A 22,234-nucleotide genomic window follows, 5' to 3' on the forward strand; every position below is an offset into this window, starting at 1 on the left:
TTCTCAACTTTTAGTTCAAGTTATCAATGATCATGAGGATTCGATCTCTATGTTTGGTTTAATTGTTAATAATTGTAAAACTCTTGTAAGGGCTATCCATAATTATTGTGTTCAATTTTTCTAGTCGATCTATGAATCATGCAGCTTATACTCTAGTTAGAGCGATTGATTCTGAGTCAGATTATGGAATTTAAGATATTATTTTTCATTTTCTATTTTCTTGTTTCTATTTTAAGAGTTGGTCAATAATATCATTTTCTTTTTTTTAAATGTGTTTTAAAAATAAAAAATATAATTTATTAATATCAAATAAATATCAATAGATTTAATAAAAAACTCCACGAGCTTTTTGTGAAAACCATCAAAACGCTACAATTTTTATAAAAAAAAAAAAGTTATAAAATATTGTACAAATCTAACCAAATTTCCTGCGGATTGATGAAACGTTCGGAAAGGTTAAACGGGCCCTAAATATATTTCATCTTGTGGACAAGTATATGCCTGGAAAATAGAAATTGACAACATGATGACGTATAATAGGACAAAGAATCAATTAGTTCTTTAATTTATAACCCAAAAAAGAGAGAACCTATTGCTGTTGAACTTGATAAGGAGAGTATCAAATTCAGAATAAAATTTACACTCATACATCAATGAATTACTCCCACCATAATTGGCACATTTTCAAAATAATACATGAAATACTGAACTGTCACTTATTTTATTTTTATTTTGAATAATTTGATCTTACTGCTAAGATGAAGAACTAATGCGAATTTCATTTTGGAGCTATGAATTTTATTTTTTTAATTCCTGCCAGTTGAACCGTTATGCGCATATGCTTGGCATCTTTTTAACAACATTTGAAATCATATATGTAGCATTCACAAGTGGACACAAGTTCATTGCACCCAAAAAGAATATATAGTGTGTAAATTGGCAGGTGAAGATGGCATGGCATTATACTTTTGAGATTATTGAAAGATATATATGAACAATGTGGGCAGTAACAAACAATCACATGATTCTTATTGAAAAGCAACTTTGAGAGAGAGAGAAAGAGATGGTGAAATAGGCAGAATACAGAAGAAGAAAGTAGTAATTGTAAGAGAAGGAATGGTTCTTTCTTTATGCGCTCTTCTCTTCAGCAGCATACAATGCTTTGATTTCCTCAACATCATCATAGCTTCCAAGAAATATTGGAGACCTTTCATGTATCTTCACTGGTTCCAACTCAAGTGCCTGCCAATACATATTATCCATCAACACATTCTCAACTATAAAGAAACACCAATCAAATGTTGCATCACAAATATAATACCCTTTGCTTCCCCGTAAAAGCCTGTCCACCTGCTTGCTCCATCAAGAATGACATTGGAAACACTTCGTACAGAACACTACGCCAAACCACAAATCAATCTATGTCAAAGAATTAACCAATTTTAAAACTAAGGCAGGAGGAGGCTGCTCTGCATATCAAACAACATACCGCAGTTTTCCATTGGGGCTCTTCTTATCTGCAGGGTACAAAAATATGCCCCCGTAAAGTAGCGTGCGATGAACATCAGCAACCATGCTGTTCATCCAGACATTTCTCATCAGAAGCATACATACAATAATCAGCAATATCAAATAACCAATGCTCAGATCCATAATGTATTATACCTTCCAATGTATCTCAAAGACTTTGCTGAAGAACCATCTGTAGGGAACTTGCACTTTTCCACATACCTAACACCGTACATATGAATCAGTCAGTGAGCTAGAGTAAATAATCCGAACAAATCACACGAATATCAACATACTTGGCTGTTGGAGCATCCCAATTCTTGGCATTTCCTTCATTTACTGAATAAATCTTTCCTTTCTTTGGAATCTATTCAAGTAAAGGGAGAGAAGGAGTGAAAAACAAAATGCTCAAGGAAATATGCACATGAATGGCTATATCCCCTATTATAGAAAAACAGATTCTCTCATCTAAGATGATTTCATGATATACCTTAATATCAGGATGAGTAAGTATGAACTCCCCAAGGGATGGATCAAGGGTAAAACCATTGACACCATTCCCAGTGCTCAACACAAGCTGCAAAATTTTTAATACATTCTTAGGTAAATACCCCAAATGGCAGAAAGAAAGAAAAAAACGGTGAGAAGTAGATGTGCATACCGTGCACGAACTTCCATACATACAATAGCCAGCTGCTACCATATTTGTCCCAGGTTGCAAAACATCTTCTAATGTAGGTGTATTGGTATGTTTCACCATGTAGACCCCAAAGATCTAGATGAAAGAGAAGACATTCAATCTATTATTCTGGAACAAAAATAACTTCTCATCTTGTCAGTAATTAAACAATTTCAATATGGAGAATATAATAAAACCATCAGAGATTGGAATCAAGCTCGTACAGTTCCAATAGAAACACCACAGTCAATGTTGGAGGATCCATCGAGTGGATCAAAAACAACACAGTACCTGTCCACATGTACACCACAATTCAAATATAGTAAAAACTACAATGAGTAGTAAACAAGTGTGAGTATTGATGACAATTACTTTCCACGCTTTGAAGCCTCCACATATGTTGGTTCCTCATCTTCTTCTGAGACAAGGATGCACTGCCACAGCGATCTAAAATGTTAGGGATTGATTTCCTAAAGTTTAAGCTGATACAACCCAAATTTGGTTCTGCTACTTACAGTACGACCACTGCTTACTAAAGCCTTGACAAATACTTCATTTGAAAGCACATCCATTTTCTTTTGCTCTTCACCCTTTACTCAATATCAAACAAAACAACTAGATTAACAAAAATGAACTAAAATAACAAAATTAAGGAATGGAGGGAAACACATGTAACAACTTGCCTGAACATTTGTCTCCCCAGCAAGTCCAATAAGTTTGGCAAGACCCGCCTGCACTCAAAAGATGAGAACCCAAATTTCAATTTCCTTTCCTTCATTTCCACTCTTTTTCTTCTTCATTTGGTTAAACCAGTGAATTAGAAATAAATCAGAAATTCCACAATCGACAGATAATTAGAGTCACACGTCTGAAAGCTAAGGGAGCAGTGGCGGAAACTCGGGAGGTCAGAGGACAAAAATTAAGTAAGAAAACACAAATTTTGGGGATTATACTTCCGTTAACGCCAAATTTGTCACAAATTCTGGAAATCCGACGGAATTATTCTTCGGTGAACCTAATTTTTTGTTATTTTCTCCCGAGTCCGGGAGCCTACGGAGTGTAAACGGACCAAGCAATCGAGTACGAAAGTTGAAAAAAAAACGAGAAAAAGAAATCAAGCAAAGATTAAAAGAAAAGAGAGAGCAGAGTACCTTATTGACAGCAGTGCAAACGAATTTGCAGCCAAGAACGATATGACTAAGCAAAATAGTAAAATCCCCACGAGAATCAGGATGTCTTGATTGCTCGTTCAAGACGAACCTAGTTATGGTCATTAAATCGGTACGGTGAGCATCGGCTGCGTGATCCATATTTCTCTGCTCTGTTTTCTCTTCTAAGGCTATGAGAAACTCTTACGAGGAAACCATAAAAAAAGCAATCTTTATGGAATTTGGGAATAAGGATAAATACTGGATTCGAGGAAAAGTTAAGTGGGGCAGTGGATATATAAATATATAGCCTACGTGAAAACTGAAAATGATAAGGGAGAGAATGCGATGGAGGCTATCCGGTAGAAATGGAAGCTTGGTAGTACATACACGTGGCAAGAGGAGGTGAGGGAGTGAGGTGTGTGGACATCACAGAGATAACGCCTTTCGTCTTCTTCTTCGTCGCTGATTCGACGGTTATGGAGTTTCTGTCTTCTCTGCGTTTCTAAGATGACGAGGTGGTGGTGGTGGTGGACTTCGAGGTTCCTAAATCATTTTTTTTTAATTATATTATTTTAATCATACTTTAGTTTTTTTTTTTTTTGAAAGAAATCATACTTTAGTTTGTTTTGTTGGTTATACGTTTCAGATTTTAAAAATATTTTATAAGATATTTGTGGATTCAAAATTTGAAACTAATTTGTCAAAAAAAATAAAATTAATTAAATTTACATATTTTATTGTTGTAATACTAATTACGTATGTAAAGGCTTATGCCCTGTTTGATACGATGTAATTAACTAACGTTGTGATAGAACATTCATTACAATGGAGGCTCATTATCATATTTGAATTGGTCATCTTATTTTTATCGTAATAGAATTATAAATATATCACTTAATTTTGTTTTGTAAATTTATGTAATGGTTATTTATATAAAAAATAGGTATGAATTCTCATCACGATTTGCCTTAATATTTTTATTATTAATTTATTATCCACAATTCTTATTAAATAGTAAAACATAAACATGAAAAATACAAAGAATGGAAAAAATGAAAAACGCGAAAAAAATGAGAAAAACCTCGAAAGATGTGGAAAAAATAAAAAAAATGGAGATAATGTAAAAAACTAAAAACATGAAAAAAACGATAAATGAAAAAAAAGGAAAAACGTAAAAACACAAAAAACACAAAAAATGGAAATACGAACAAAAACTAAAAAGTTCTTAACCATTATATATGATGTTCTTATGCATATGAAAATAATTGAAATTTCTATCTATATTTGTCGATGCAAACATAAGTATTGTAATAGTAATTACATTTTATTAATTTTTTTAAAATTTGTCAATCAAGCATAATAATGGGATCATTATTACATTACAACTTTAATTACATTACATTACAGTGTACCAAACTGAGTTTTAAGAAAATTATTATTATTAAATATGAGTCTTGGTCACATGCACCTTAATGAGCATGTAGAATTTGCTCATTCACCGTTAGATCTAGGCCTATTAGAATCCTAAGGTGAAGATTCAAAGCATTCTGAGGCTTAGATTTAATAAGCCTATATCTAACGGTGAATGAGCAAATTCACTTGCTCGTTAAGGTGCATGTGAAAATTCATGTATTAAATATAGGAAAAAAATACAAAAATAAACCTTGTGGTTTGGACTGAAGCAGAACCATTGGCAAAATTAACCGTGGAAAACACTATCTCATTCCTCCAAAAGAACATCCTCAATTGCTTCGGAGTCCCACACTCTTTTTTAACAAGCAACCACAAGCAGTTTGACTGCTCCATGTTTGAAGAGTTTTGCAATAAATGAGGGATCAACCGTCGATTCACATCAGTTGCCTATCCACGGAGCAATGGTTTAACAAAAGTTACCAACCATACCATCCTCCGCGGTCTCAAAGCGAGGTTATGTGATAGAGGCCTCTCCTAGGTGGATCATCTACCCTCAGTGCTCTAGTCATACTGAATCACTCCTACATAGCCACCCGTAAAACTCCCTTCTTTTTGACATATGGAGTGGAGTCAATGGCATCGATAGAAGTCACCCTTTGATCCCCCTAAGGTCCAAACCTATGAGTAAAATTCGAACCACAAAGCCCTTATCGATGCAAATGATCGACTGGAAGAAGATCGGCTCAACTCACTCGTAACTATTACTACCTATAAACAACACGTAGCTCGATATCATAACTATAAGCTCCGTCACACAATTTCAAAGTGGGCGATTCAGTGTTGCGGGACGCTGCAACATCATAGTCCCTCCTTTGGAAAAGGAAAATCGGGCAAACCTGGGAAGGTCCGTATATAGTCATAACAAACCTCTAAAATTGAGCCTACAAATTGGCATACATGTCCGGTGAATCACTAAACAATCCATGGATGCTTCGACATTACTATAAATAAAAAAAAGCATTATGACGCACTATTACTCTTCTTTGTTTGAGTCAATCTCTTACTTTACATAATTAAAACCTTAATTGTTTTTGGAAAATTTATACAAGGCACTATTATCTTTCCCTTTAGAGGAGCGATGCCTATCCCCCCCCCCCCCCCCCCCACACACACACACATGGAAAAGTGTGCATTTAACAACAATTAATCAACAAACTATATGTAGACACTAGAGTCAAAACCCTATCATGAAAGCCTTTGGGAGATGTTTAGAAAACGAGATTGAAAATGTATCACAAAAAATTACTCGTTAGGAAGTCAAAATCAACCATTCTCCATTCAAAACAAAAATATTTCAGAGCACCAAATTGAATTTTAGGATATCTTAGTGAGTCGTGTCCCCTGAGAGTATCATAACGCACTTCTTCAGGCTCAATTTGGATGTCTAACAGAGAAGTTATGACTAGGTGAAGTTTAAGGTGAAATACAAATTGAATTTGGACAATAACCTTAGATAGGTTCATTTTTAGCCATAAGTAACACAAAAATGTCTGTTTCGTCGAAATGAGTCCAACGGAAAAAGAATCGCCAAAATCGAAAGTCATTAAGAGAGTTTTTGAGGTTTAAAACTACGGAAGGATTTTCGGATGGCTAAAGGACACGTGGCAGCGTGTGCGATGCATGCGCTAACACATGTCCTTTTTTCAATGATGTGAACTGTGCACATGCCAACTTTGGGGGCGCCACACGCCTAGCATGTGGCAGGGCGCCTAATGCGTGATGTATGCATCATCGCTGGCTAGCGGCTGCTCCTTTTTACCTGTAAATAGGGTTTCGAAAAAATTAAAGGTAAAATTTACCCTTTTAGCCCAATTTTTCATTTTTTTTTCCAAATCTAACCCTAAATTCTAATATTTTTTTATAAATACACAACTTTTACACTATTTTAGAGGGACAAAAAATACATTAAAAATAGTTGTAGCTCTATCAAATTTACTCGAGTTAATTCCAATTTTTCTGAAACACAAAGCTTGTAATCCATCATTCGAAGTTTCCAAAGATCCTACAACCCACGTAAAGGTTTTTGAGGGAACAAATTATATCTACATATAAAGCTCTCGTTCTATTTAATTCTTTGTACCACAAAAGAATTGTTTTTTAATCCTTTTCTATTTTACTTTAATTTCATCTTTGACTTTTATTATCAAATATGATGTAATATATATATTTTTGATACCTAAATTGGTTTAAATTGGCCCTAAAGCAATGTTTTACCAATTAAATCACTTGTTTTTTAGTTTTTAATTTATTTAAATCGTACTTTTTTCGAACCTAGTGTTAATAATATTATCAATTAATATTATTGATTTAATCAGTTCATTTTATTTACAACGATGATTCAGAATAAACGAACCAATTCAAGATAAATTATATCTCACGGTCGTTTTGGGTACTGATAGTTACCAATTAAGAGTGTGTGTTTTTTCATTTCATCTTTATTCACTCTAACCCCAACATACTAAGCTTATTTTTATTCATTCTAACTCGTAATGTAATAATTTTATTTTTATTCATTCTAACTCGTAATTTAATAGCTTTATATTTTATCCATTCAATTTAATAACTTTATGTTTTATCCATTCCAACCTCTGATTTAATAACTTTTTATGTTTTATCTATTCTAACCCATAATTTAATAACTTTGTGTTTTATTCATTTTAATCCCTAATATAAATAGCTTTATTTCTGATCGCTTTAATCCCTAAAATAAATAACTTTTTATTTTATTCGTCTCAATCCCTAATTTAATAATTTTCTGTTATTCACTTTCGTCCTTAATTTGAAGTTTTCTTCTTTCTTTCAATTTGGTCAATGGATAAACCTTTTAGTTTATTCAATTTATTCATCGGTAATTTTTATACTATAATTGAGTGTATAATTATTCTATTTATCTCTGACTCTTTGTTTTGAATTAATGTAAATATGGAAGAGTGTTGTTTTGATGCGGATCGAAGACTTGATGAGGCCTAGATGTATCTATAATTCAATTTATCAATTTTAATACACTTTGTGCAATTCATTGACTTGATTGGAAATTTTCATTATTTTGTGACAATATTTTTATACAAACAAACAAGCTTTCTAAAAGCAATTTCAAACATAAAAGAATAGTATGATTAACCTAGTATTGCTCAGAATGTCAAGTAGGAGGCATGTGGATTCACTAAGCGTTTTGGGGGTGCCTAATATTCTCTGTCGAGAGGATATTAGCCTTCTCCAAACTGTACCAAAATTTTCAGACTCACGTGCTTCCCACAAGGAATCTCAGTAACATTTTCCCTGACCTAGTCTGGGTGGTGACTCTTATTCTCTAACGTCGGTCGTGTCGGTGAACCTACATCATACAATTTTGATATTATATTCTCAATATAACAAAATAAAGGCTACACATTAGCCGCATATAGTAGGCCACATCATAGAGCTAGTCCAACAAAGTCTGCACCCCTCAGCCATACCGATATGGAATAACATCATCATCCATTAGTAATTGGTACATATATCTCCAATCTTTGCACTCATCGATGTTATGTCCATTTTGCCCGTGGTAAAGACATGTTTTTCCCTTATGAGTTACGTGGTGCTCAGGATTAGGCAGAGTGTTCTTGATAATCCCCTGCTGGTAAAACTCATGGAGTATGACACCCCGAGGCTTCACATGGTTTACAAAAGTTGGCCCATCAGGATCGGTAGGAGACATATACTGACCTTTCCTATGCTTCGAGAACATAAAGTCGGTAGGAATCCTCGACACGCAAATATCACTGTCACTTAACAACTTCCTTACCCATATAGGATACAAGCATATTAGATCACCCCCCCTCTAACAAAAAAACTTAGGATTTCCCTGTATCATGTTAAAAGATTCGAATGTCCTCATATTGGTAAACAAATGTTATAAACTCTTTCATGAGAATTCGCCATCGATCTCGTCCGAGATACTACATGAATCTGAGGAAACCATACACCTAGTTGCTAGGACCACAATGCAATACATTACCATAATTCGATGCATCCTCTAAAGCATGAACTTTTTCCTTCTTTAGAGTATTAGGAATCTGGTAGTACTAGTACACATATTGACAATGCATCTCCAACATATCAACTCTTTTCCCAAACCCGAATAGCCAGTCTCGAAAAGTGGTCACAACTTGCCTGGAAACAATCCCCCTACTCCAAGAAGGCTTATAGTTAGAATTTGGATCAGTGAACTCTAACTCCACTCGATCAGAAGGAATTTCTAATGAATCGCTTTCACCTCCAAACAAGAAGTAAACCTTGTGCTAACAACTGAATGCCTCTTATATGGGGTCAAAAAAAATTTATAGCAAAAATAATGAAGTTATGAGACCCACCAACTCATTTTGAACTCACCTACCTCCTCAACCACCCACCTGGATAGATCCCATCAATCCCTTCCAAAGGTACACCAGATCCCAAAAAAAGGCAAGTTGGCAACATATGAATCATTTTTTTTAGATTTAGCAAAGACTATGTCACAGTAAAGGATGATAAAATAGGTCTTGTGATGTCATACTAAATTTAACATTAAAGGATATCAAAAGCAAAGACAATTTCCAATACACAAATACCAAGATAAACTAACACTAAAAAACACTTTCATTAAGAGTGTGACAAAATTTCAAAGTACATTTTTTCGGTCCTCAAAGGACACCGCGATTATATATATATATATATATATATATATATACACAGATACATACATACATACGTAGGGATTCAATTTAGTCACTAACCTCTTCGGTATTGGGAGTCCAGCATCATGATCCACTTTCAGTACTATAGCCCGATCAACTAACACCAACCTTTTATCATGCTTCTCAATAAGCGCCTTTACATACTCGACTTCATTCTTCACCATCATGAAAGCCAACCATAAGAATTCTCTCTCCGATCTAAGAGCATCCCACTCGCTCTCTGTAGTATTGGCCCGCCCCCGCATGTCCGAGATAACTTTCTCCATAGTTGCTTTCTCTAAGTCATATTCACTCTAAAGTTGGGCAACTGATCCCTCCAATTTTTGCCTCCTCTTCTTTTCCTCAATCGCTTAGAGAATCGAAATTTTCATCATATCTTCCATCTCAGATAAAGAGGCCCGCAAGACGTTCTCTCCCTCGCTTCCAATGCACCGATTTGCTCGGTCTGCCTAACTAGATCCGTCCATAGCATCTCCTCGGATGCCAATTGATCATGCAACTCGCTAATTCTCTAGATCTCCGTTTGTTTCTTAGTTATAATTACTCTACTCTTCTCTAACTCTCGCTCCTTACAATGGTACACCATATACACATCATTACTATCAACCAGCCTGTCAAAATGTCATATACAGTAAAACCTCTATATAGGAATACACTTGGGACCGAACTATTTGTATAACAATTGGGAGGTTATTACTAAATAGAGTTTGGTATAATAAAATTTCTCAACACATAAAATTTTAAATTTTTATCATAAGCATGCATGATTTATATATAATGTATAACAATACACATTAATGGAACAAATTAAATATTTAGAATTTCAATTTTGAGTTTAGGTTTTCAATATATAGATAATTGGAAGGGTTTTATGGGAAAAATGTAAACATCAATAATAATACTAAATATTTATAATTTCAAGTTGTAGTTTGTGTTTCCTGTTGGGGTTTATGTCCTATAGACAATTGTTTTAGGATATAAATATTAATGAATAAATTGTTTATTTAGTCATTTGTTTAATCAGATATATAGCATTAAAATGTAACTATATATAAAGGCACAAATCTTTCATAAAGAAAGTAATCCTAAGTTTATTTAAGTAGTTATAAAGTGTTCATACAAGCATGAAGTGAGACTATACTTTATAATAGACCAATAGACTTAAAATCAACCCAAGTCAAGTAATATGTTATAGGGGTTGGCATATTACTGTTGAGACTTGCATGTAACAGTGTTTTCTGTCGAGACAGAAAGCTGATCTCACAAGCTTTAGATATTTAGATATCTAGACAGTTACATGGATCCAGTGAATGAGTTCATTAGGATTGGGACCCGACTTGAGATAACAGCATGGATTAATTTATCTAAAAGTGTCAACTGTTCATCTCATTGGTATTAGTAGGTATAACTAATCCTCAGACTCAAACATTCGTTAATTAGTGATTCTGGATTATGGAGTCTGATACTTTGATTCTGTGCGAGCACGATCCAACAGGTGAGAGCCTAGGGTGTGTGAGAGCAGGGTTGGGTATCACACAAAGTGATTGCAGAATAGTTAATGTCAGATTGAGCATTCGTCACTCCCGATAAGTGGGAGATATATCCAAATGGCCGCTTGTGGTGAATTAACTGAAATCCTTGCAAGGTGATAGAGTTAAGAGTAGAAATGAACATTTCACTTAACTTATCTTTCAGAGTGAATTCAACCTGTACAAGTAAAACCGGACTCTTCGTTATATGTAACCTTGACACGTTCCATGGTTATAAGGAATTGACCGACAGGATATAGTTGATGAAGGATCGTATTATACTGTACCTAATGCAGAAAGGTTAACGTCAGTTATCAACCTGACTTCTTAATTGCTCTGGGGGAATATCATAGGTTCTGCTAGTAACAGCTCGCGACGGTATTCCGTTATATATATGTTGGAATTAATCATAATGAATTAATTTCAAAGGATATATACGGCTAGTGGCAATAAAGGACCTAATGGGTCGCATATGGGACTTGGAATCGGAGGACGAAAGTGTAAATTAGTGAGACACAATATATGGGCCGAAATTCATTAATTAAATAGGGATATTAATTTGATTTAATAATTATAATTAGATTATGATTATAAATTAAATTAAATTATTATCTGATAATATTAATTAGAAGTTTTTATGTGATTGAAACTCTAATTAATTATCCCTAACATTAATTAATTATTAATTTGATTAATAATAATTATTTAGATATAATTAGTTATTATTTAGATAATAATAAAGTGTTTATTTAATTATCTAATTAGTAATCCTATTTCGAATAAGATTCTAATTAATTAATTACCTAACACAACTAGGATTAGGGTTTTGAGAAGTCTATAAATAGACTCCCTAGCCTACATATTTCGCCTAACACAATAAGGAGGCAAGAGGAACCGTTCCGAAACCGTCTCGGCTAATTACAATCTTTCTTACTCTCTCTTTGATCTCGTATCGATTTCTGTTAGAGGCAATCATTGTGATTGCTATTATTAAGGTTGATTACTGGTTAGTTATTCTTTTCTGTGTTGTTTGTTTTGTTGTTCTCATGAAAGAAGAAAAGACAAACAAAAGGAGAAATTCGTTTTGCTCCTCCTACATCAGGTCAGTTCACATTTTCGCGGATTTCCGGAGATTGAACCGTCGGATCGTCACGATTTTTGGACAGGAGCTTCTAGACATATTCTTACTTGTTTTCACCGTTGGGATTTTCATTCGGAGGTCTGGAAGGTCTGTTCAGGTAGGGGGAAGATTCGTTGACAGATTCTATTCTTTGAAGTTGTGGGCACTTCGTTTGCAACGGTAGATAGATCGTCATAAAGGTATTTCGTTCTATCCCTCTTTATATGAAATAACAATTAACAGATCTTGGAAAAGGGAAATAGATAAAATAGATAAAATTTTATAATTCCGCTGCGCATAGGCTTGTCTATTTTTCCTTCATTTCCAACTCATAGATAATTTCAATAGTTTTTTTTTAATATTTTATAATTTAGTTTGAATTCTTAATATATATATATATATATATATATACACACACACATAGAGGAGAGATCAGGTGTGACACATTTCTTATGGTGTGATAAGCCTTATTGTGTGACAAGGACCAGTTTTGTAATTAACCAGGGGAAGGTGGCAAATTTGTAAATAAAAGGAAAGAGAAAATTGTTTTATTTCTTTTCTTTAAAATGCATTTTTCTGACTTTTCCAACCTCGTTTTAAAAAAAAAAATTTATACCGTTGTAATCAAAATTATTGACTTCTTTCTTTCTTTTATGATCATCTTTAAAATTCTATGTATTGTTTTTGCATTTTTCTTTAATTTTTTTTAAGAGCTTCTTATTGATGTTTTCTCCTTTTCGGTTGCAGGATTAAGCATAAGATAGAGAGTTCTTCTGATTATTTATGCTTTCTAAGGAACTTTTACTTAATTCTATTTGTAAATATTGTTGTTTTATGTGCTTGAATTTTCTCATTTTATTTCTGATTGTTTTGTTTCTGATATTTATTAAAACTTTAATGTTCATATCCTATTAAAAACCTATTAAAACTTTATTCTTCATATCCAATTTAAGTCTGAATATAAATGGTGCAGGAATGGGAAGGGAGGATGAATATTGCCATGTCAAATCCTGTGACAACTGCAATTCATGAAAGTGTTTGAGACGCAACTATTGGTAAAATAAGAACTACTAAGAAAGCAGATATGTCACACCCGACCCTAAACGATCTCAATCGGTATCGGACGTGAAATAGAAAGATCACAATCGGCACTTAAGAGTCTCCAAATTATCCAAATATTATAAATATTATACTTTCCAAGCATATTCTTATAAAATACATTTATAACTAATTACATATTTCTATTACATTTAAATGTCAACATTTTACCTAACAAAAAGTAAGCTCCACAATTAAACAACGATCCTAACTAAACACGAACCCAACAACTTGATACTTCAAACCTCGTTTATAGAACAGTAACTTCTACTATATCTTGCTCTTCCTCGCCTAAAACATTAAAACATTTAAAAATGTGAGACAGAAATCTCAGTAAGCAATTATCAATTACATAAAATACTTATACTCAAAATAAGTATATATATATATATATATATATATATATATATATATATATATAAATTTCCAAAATGTATCATATAAAATTTATATTCTTAAAATTGAACACTTTATGGATTAAACCATAATAAAACACGCAAAACAATGCTTTTAACCAAATATACAATTCAAAATAGCAATTGTCACACCCGACCCTAGACGACCTCAATCGGCATCGGGCGTGAAATAGAAAGATTATAATCAACACTTAGGAGTCTCCAATTTATCCCAATATCATAATATCATATTATATTACAATTGAAATACCAAAGTTCTAACCATAATTCTAACAATAAGCAGCCAACTTTCAAACCTCGCCTAATCGGTCGGTAACCTTCTCTCTATCATGTACTTTCTCACCTAAAAACATTAAAATATTTAAAAACGTGAGACAAAAATCTCAGTAAGCAATTATCAACTATAAAAACCAACTTTAATTAACATAGCTATATATATACATTTATAAAGGGATTTAATCAAAACCTTATAAAATATACTCAAAACTTAAGTTTATAATATAATCATCAAAACCTTATAAAATATACTCAAAACTTAAGTTCATAATATAGTCAAAGTAGTAAACCAAAAACATATAAAATATATAATATTGTATCCATCCTCGAATTCCACCCGTGTAGATCATAACATCAATCATAACAATATCGAGATATCTCATTTATATCTTGGTCCTTGCCTAACAGTTAGGACTACCAGCCGTGCACTCTGGCCATATCGCCATTAGATATGGTCTTACAAATACAATTCCTACCCCGGGCAATCCTAGATGGACAAAACCATTTAATCTTTCGAAATATCACAACTCATAAAAACCATATTTGGACTTCAATCCAAAATAATAACAACAGTAACCGCAACAGATTTCTCAATCCAAAAACACTTCGTAAGAAATCATCAAATTCATTTTATTCAATATATATATATATATTCCAAAATAATTTATTATTGCAAACAATCTTTTTAAAATGGATGCATTTTTCTGTAGAACTACCTCTACAAATTCTGTATCAACCACTTCTTCTGATTCCAAGAAAATAATAAACAGTGAAGAAATAGTAATAGAAGATTTTCAAAAATCAATAGATAATTGGCAAATTCCAAAGAAAGAAAAGGATGAAATTTATGAAACTTCTAAATTTCATTTTTTCAAAACAAATTTTACAATTAAGACTGAAGAAAGAGACCTTCAGTTAACAAAACCTTTTGAAACAATAAATCTACTTTCTCAACAGTCTTTGAAAAAACATCGGGATAAAAATTTTAAATATATCCATATAGGTTTAATCCAAGTCGGAATTAAACCTTTGACCAAAGAAGGACTAGATACCTCCATCCTTGCCATCCTAAGAGATGCTAGATTCACGAACTTTGGCGATTCCCTATTAAGTTCCGTAGAGTCTAGTCTCTGTACAGGTCCAATATCTTTTGAATGTTATCCCAATTTTACTATCTCCTTAAATGATAAAAATATTTTGAAGTCTTTGGTTTTACAAATCAAAACTCACAATTATAGAATGCTTGAAGGGTCAATTCCAGTTGCTTTAATCTATAGAATTCACTATAAGGCCATGATGTCCGCCTTTGCCACTAAGGTAAAATTCCATAGTAAGAAGGGTGAAACCATCCTGCTACAAACAGACTTAACCAAGTCAAACACTGTGATACCCAGATCTATACTTTGGAAGGAAGTTACGCTTCCTGAAGAATGGATATTGGAAGGGGTAAATGAACCTCGACCAGTTAGACCATTAGAGACTCCCAAACCAAACTCCGAGTTGAAACATATAACTCAGTACCAAGATGGGAAAGTTAAACTTTCATTCCATCGACATTCTACCAGTAGTAGATATTCAGATAATTCCTCGGTCTCAGATACCATAGACCTAGGAAGAGTTACTAATTTGCCATCTGTTATAAATTTGCCATACTCAAATATGGCAAGACATTCAACTTCTGAGATTCCCGATTCTATTTTAAGAGGTGTAAATTTCACCTCAGTGATACCCAGGGTAGTTTATGACAATCCTAATAGAGCAGAGAGTTCTGGAACTCAAGCTCGTATTGAGGAGACCCATAATACCCAAAACCAACATGATCAATCTCACATTCCTGAAACGGACTTGCCTACAAGCCCAACGTTTTCAGCCGTCACAGAAAATGTTTTTAATGAATTGAATGTGATTTCAAGAGAATTTAATATCAACAAACAACTTCTTCATGATGACTTTTATTCAGAAAATAACATTGAAAAAAGGTCATGGTTTTTTAAAAATTTTATGGATTCCAGAAAAGCAATTCAAAATGAATTTTATGAATTTGTAAATCAAAATCAAGTTCATATTTTGTTTTTTGATTGGTTTGAAATTTATGCTTCAAAAAATTCCATTGATTATCCTTTTAGAAATTGTGTTAGCCCAATTACCCTTAGAAATAAGGCACCTGAGTGGGAAATGTTAGATAATAGAAAAGTTCAATCGACTCATCCACCACTTAGGGGTATAAGGCTAGATCACAATAACCAAAAGGTAGAAGCGATTCCTTATAAGACACCCAGTAATGATGACAAAACCAATGTTAAAAATATAATTCTCCAAAATAACTATACCAATACAAATTTGAATACAATAGGAAGACAACTAGATAGGATAGAAAAACACCTTGATAAACAACCTATAGTTTTTGATTCCTCCAAACCCATTACCAAACCTAAGATCCAAAATCCCATTTTTAAACCATATCAAATGACAAATCAAAGTTCAAAAAATATCCAAGATAGCAAATCTGAATACATTAAAGCCATTCGTGATCAATTAAGTAGGATGACTCCTACGAGTACCAACTCCAACCAAGATTCCGCTCAAATTATCCCTGATACTCCTCCCCATTCGGCCAGTAAAGTTAATGTCATAACTCAAGACTCTGAAACTGAAAGTCTCATTGAACAATTCCAAGAAGTCACTCCTGAAATTAATAAACTTCATTGGTCTAGGATTCCACAAGACCGTTTGCAAATCATCCCTGCCCCTGATATCAATACAGCTAAACCTTTATCTCAATCTCGTTTCAATGCCACCTCTGTCTATGATTGGAACATAGATGGACTCTCTGAGTATGAAATTCTTGGTCTTCTACAACAGATGACCATGGCCGCCAATGCTTATAAGACTCAACCTGGTACCCAGGATAGGACAGTTGCTGAACTCCTCATAGCAGGATTTTCAGGGCAACTGAAAGGTTGGTGGGATTACTATCTCACACAACAACAGCAAGAAGAAATTTTAGATGCCATTAAGATAGATGAAAATGATGAACCAATCTTTGATGATGATGGTGACCCGATTCAAGATGCCGTAGCCACTCTAATTCTTACAATTTCTCTTCATTTCATAGGAGATCCCTCCCATTTAAAAGATAAAAATGCTGAACTTTTATCAAATTTGAAGTGTAAAAAACTTAGCGATTTTCCAATGGTACAAAAATACGTTTTTAACTAGAGTAATGCTTAGAGAAGACTCAAATCAACCCTTTTGGAAAGAAAAGTTTTTGGCTGGCTTACCAACCCAATTAGGTGAGAAAGTTAGAAACAAAATTAGAGAAACACATGGACACCAAATTCCTTATAACAAATTCACTTACGGTGAGCTGATTAGTCTAACCCAACAGGAAGGATTAAAAATTTGCCAAGAAATGAAATTACAAAAACATCTAAAATGGGAACTTAAGAAAACTAGGTCCGAATTAGGAACTTTTTGTAATCAGTTTGACATCAACATAAATAAACCCTCAACATCAACTTGCCCAGGAAATTGTAGCAAAAATTCTAGGAGAAATGCTTATAGGAAACCCAAGAAATCCATGAAAAAATATCAAAAGTCCCAAGATGATTATTATAGAAAATCTCACTATAGGAAACCGAGAAAATACAAACAAAAGAAAACTGAAATTAAGAACAAAGAAAATAAATTTAGAGATATTACATGTTATAGATGCCATAGAAAGGGACATACATCGAAATTCTGTAAATTCAATAAAAAATTACATGAACTACAACTAGATGATGAAATAACCAACAAAATCTCCAATCTACTTCTTGATTCCTCTTCCGATACCTCTAGTTCTGATTCTGAAAACCTTTCTTCAATATCCTCTGAAAACAACCAAGACCTTCAATTAGATGAAATCGTTGCAACTAGCTCTACGAGCTCTTTTGAAATTAATGTTTTAACTAGGGAACAAAGTACGACTTTAGATATCATTAACAACATAGGAGACCCAGAACTCAAAAGAGAATTTTTAAATAAACTTTTAAGATCCTTAGACAACCAAGAAGAGAGAAAAGAAGATAAAAAGGTAGAGAAAACTTCCATTTTACCCAATACCAGTAAAGGAGCCTACGATCTCACCAAAATTCTAAATAAAAGGAAAAAACCCATCTTAAATGAAAAAACAAGCATTCAAGAACTACAAAAGGAAATCAAGGAAATAAAATCTGAGCTTAGAGAACTTAAAGAAAAGCAAAGAAAGGATTCTGAATTAATTTCGAAACTTCTTCAAGATACCTCTGATTCTTCTGATTTTCCTGAAGAAACTGAGATTGGTCAAACCTCTTCCCATGAAATTCAAAATGTTCAAAATGTTGAAAAGATTCCAACTGATTTTCTCTTTGTTTTACGGGAAATCACTACCCGAAAATATGTTATCAAAATAACTCTTGTTTTTTCAAAAGATTTCCAAATCGATACCATTGCACTTTTTGACACTGGTGCTGATTTAAATTGTATAAAATCAGGAATTGTTCCAAAAGAGTTTTTAGAGAAAACAAATGAAAGGCTTTCTGCTGCAAATAATTCCAAATTGATTGTTGATTCAAAAACGGAAGCCTCGATTTTAAATAATGATATTCTCCTAAAAACTTGGTTCGTTTCTGTCAGTGCTATTCAACACAGTGTCATTTTGGGAACTCCTTTCATGAATCTGATTACTCCTTATAAGGTGAAAGCAGATTCAATTTCCTCAAGAACAGAAAATGGAAAATTAAATTTTGAATTTATCGAAAAACCTCAAACACGGAATCTCGATTTAATCAAAGCTTGTTCGATTCATGAAAATTCCTTAAATGTTTTAATCAAAGGGAAAACTTACCATCTTCAATCTCTCCAAAAAGATGTTGTTTTCAAACGGTTTGAAGAACAGATAAATAATCCTTCAATCCAACAGAAAATTTCTGAATTTCAAAACTTGATTGAAAAAGAAATTTGTTCTGATCTTCCAACTGCCTTTTGGGACAGAAAACAACATATTGTTGACTTGCCTTACGAAATTGATTTTGATGAGAAACAAATTCCAACCAAGGCTAGGCCAATTCAAATGAACCAAGAACTTGAGCAATACTGTAGAAAAGAAATTCAGGAATTAGAACAAAAGGGTCTAATTTCAAAATCAAGGTCCCCTTGGAGTTGTGCTGCATTTTATGTCAATAAAAATTCTGAAATAGAGAGAGGAACGCCTAGGTTAGTAATAAATTACAAACCTTTGAATAAGGCGTTGAGATGGATTAGGTACCCTATTCCAAATAAAAAAGATCTTTTGCAAAAACTTCATTCTGCTTATGTTTTTTCGAAATTTGACATGAAATCAGGATTTTGGCAAATTCAAATTTCAAAATCTCATAGGTACAAAACTGCTTTTACTGTTCCTTTTGGTCAGTATGAGTGGAATGTAATGCCTTTTGGTTTGAAAAATGCCCCTTCTGAATTCCAAAGAATTATGAATGACATTTTCAATGATTATTCAAAATTCTGTATTGTGTACATCGATGATGTTCTTATCTTTTCAAATTCTATTCAAGAACATTTCAAACACCTTAAAACCTTTTTCTATGTTGTTAAGAAAAATGGTTTGGTTGTGTCGAAATCGAAAATTTCCTTGTTCCAAACTCGCATCAGGTTCTTAGGACACTACATATCCAAAGGAACTATCACACCAATTGAAAGATCCCTTCAATTTGCACAAAAATTTCCCGATAGGATTCTTGATAAAAATCAATTACAGAGGTTTTTAGGAAGCCTTAATTATGTTCTTGATTTTTGTCCCAATATCAACAGAATGGCTAAGCCATTACATGATAGACTCAAGAAGAATCATGTCCCATGGACTGAAGAGCATACTGCTCTTGTTAGAAAAATCAAACAACAGGTCTTAGAGATTCCTTGTCTTCATCTAGCTGATCCTTCCCTACCTAAGGTTGTAGAAACAGATGCCTCAGACCTAGGTTATGGTGGAATTCTTAAACAAGTTTCCGAGGGTAAAGAACACATAGTTCAATACACCTCTGGACATTGGAATGAATGCCAAAGAAATTACTCAACAATTAAAAAAGAAATTTTGAGTATTGTTTTATGTATAAACAAATTTCAAAGTGATTTACTAAATCAAAAATTTCTTTTAAGAATTGATTGCAAAAGTGAAAAAGAAGTTTTACAAAAGGATGTTAAAAACCTTGCATCAAAACAGATTTTTGCACGATGGCAAGCAATTTTAAGCATTTATGATTTTGATATTGAGTTTATAAAAGGAGATACAAATTCCATTCCTGACTTCCTAACCCGTGAATTCCTTCAAAATTCCAGCCATGCCGAAGAAAAATAAAGGAAAAGAAATCACTGGGAGAGATTCCACAATTACTGGGAGAGATTCCAACAAAAATTCTGATGAAGATTCAAAAATAAAAACATGGAGAGATGCCGCTCTAAAGAAAGAATCAACTCTTGAAGATACCAACCAATCAGGTTTGGACCCTAAAATCCAAAAATGGTTGGCAGAAACATTTGCAAAATCCCCGGAGCTTCAACAAGCTCTAGTCAAGTATCAGACTCCAAAAGAAGAGATTCCAATTGTTCAAAAACCTGAGAAAGGAGAATCTTCTTCAACAAAAGCCCTTTCTCATGAAATTTCTAAAAATGTTTTAAGTTCCCAAATCTCAACTTCCCAAAAATATTTTCATGATACCCAAAAAACAATCTCCAATTCCAATTTTCAAAATTCTCAAGTGGCTTTCACACATGTTGTCCCTTCTCCAATTCCTTCAACTTTTCCAAGTGATTTTATTGTCAAGAATTCATTTCAAAACGTTCTTTCTGTAGAAAAAGGCTTTTATCATGAAGATCCTCAAGTTTCAATTGAAAAAGCTTTTGGTAAAAATTGGTTTTTCAAATCATGGGACTTAAAAAAGACTTCACGATATTATGAAATGATTCTTACTGTCACAAATTCTGCTTCTTTCAAACACTTTTACTGGAAATCTGAACACTCAGACCCAGCATATTCCACAGTAAAAATTCACAAGGTTATTTCTCCGATAGACTGGAAACACCCACTGTCTGAACCTGTGTATTTTCCTGTGGAATACAAAGAAGAAGAATTTTATGAGACTCCTTTTAATTACTGGGAATACCAACAGGCCTGGTGGAATGCCCTCCTGATTAATAATGTTGGGAGAAAACATTCTTGGCTTATCTTTTTTGATACCGCTTGTAATCCAGAAAAATTTCCTCTTTGGTTCCAACAATGGTGGGAACATTGGGGTTGCGTTGAGCAAATCCTCCAAGACAGAATTCTTACTTGTTATAAAAAATTTAAGGCGGGTTACAAACCCAGTGAGGAGGAAAAAAAGTTCTCTCCCTTGGCTTTATTTTGCATGAAATTTTACTTTGCTTGGGTAGGTGCTTCGAAGGTACAATATGCAGAAAATTATAGAAATTCACTGATTCAAAGGAGATTTCTAGTAAGATGGTGGGACAAATTCAAGATTCCTCCTAGTCTCACTGTTGAGAAAATGGATATATGGTTGAAAAATCCTACTAGAAAATCTGGAGAAATACAGTTCACTGAGAATCGATTCCTTCCACTTTCCAAACAAATACCTGAAAAAACCATTTCTTTGGGACAAGCACAATTTTTGGCCGAGAAATCTCACTTAGCCTCAAAATTAGCTGCAGCAAAAACCCCTGAAGAGATGACTGCTTTGTTCAGAAAATACCTTCCCCAATCCCAGTCAGACTCGGACCAGGATGAACCAGCAATTAACTTGAGTGATAATGATTCCGACTATGATCACTTTAGCATGTTTGGTAATTCTGGTTTCTAAAAAAAAAAAAAAAAAAAAAAAAAAAAGATCCCACTAAGTTACCTTATAAAAGGGATTTAATCAAAACCTTATAAAATATACTCAAAACTTAAGTTTATAATATAATCATCAAAACCTTATAAAATATACTCAAAACTTAAGTTCATAATATAGTCAAAGTAGTAAACCAAAAACATATAATATTATATCCATCCTCGAATTCCACCCGTGTAGATCATAACATCAATCATAACAATATCGAGATATCTCATTTATATCTCGGTCCTTGCCTAACAGTTAGGACTACCAGCCGTGCACTCTGGCCATATCGCCATTAGATATGGTCTTACAAATACAATTCCTACCCCGGACAATCCTAGATGGACAAAACCATTTAATCTTTCGAAATATCACAACT

General features: G+C 33.4%; 1 protein-coding gene across 1 annotated transcript; it reads right to left on the reverse strand.

Moving 5' to 3' along the window:
* Nucleotides 1–1,006: 1,006 nt before the first annotated feature.
* LOC136200645 (fructose-1,6-bisphosphatase, cytosolic) lies at nt 1,007–3,860 on the reverse strand. The gene is made up of 12 exons (XM_065991069.1): nt 3,340–3,860; nt 2,872–2,919; nt 2,704–2,778; nt 2,561–2,622; nt 2,413–2,479; nt 2,171–2,284; nt 2,000–2,086; nt 1,806–1,876; nt 1,666–1,731; nt 1,490–1,576; nt 1,322–1,397; nt 1,007–1,242 (listed from the first exon to the last, which is right to left on the reverse strand). The coding sequence occupies exons 1-12, from the start codon at nt 3,496–3,498 to the stop codon at nt 1,129–1,131; spliced, it is 1,026 nt and encodes a 341-aa protein (XP_065847141.1). The 5' UTR covers nt 3,499–3,860; the 3' UTR covers nt 1,007–1,128.
* Nucleotides 3,861–22,234: the final 18,374 nt, after the last annotated feature.

The sequence above is a fragment of the Euphorbia lathyris genome, chromosome 7 (genome assembly GCF_963576675.1).
Source record: "Euphorbia lathyris chromosome 7, ddEupLath1.1, whole genome shotgun sequence".
Taxonomy (NCBI): Eukaryota; Viridiplantae; Streptophyta; class Magnoliopsida; order Malpighiales; family Euphorbiaceae; genus Euphorbia; species Euphorbia lathyris.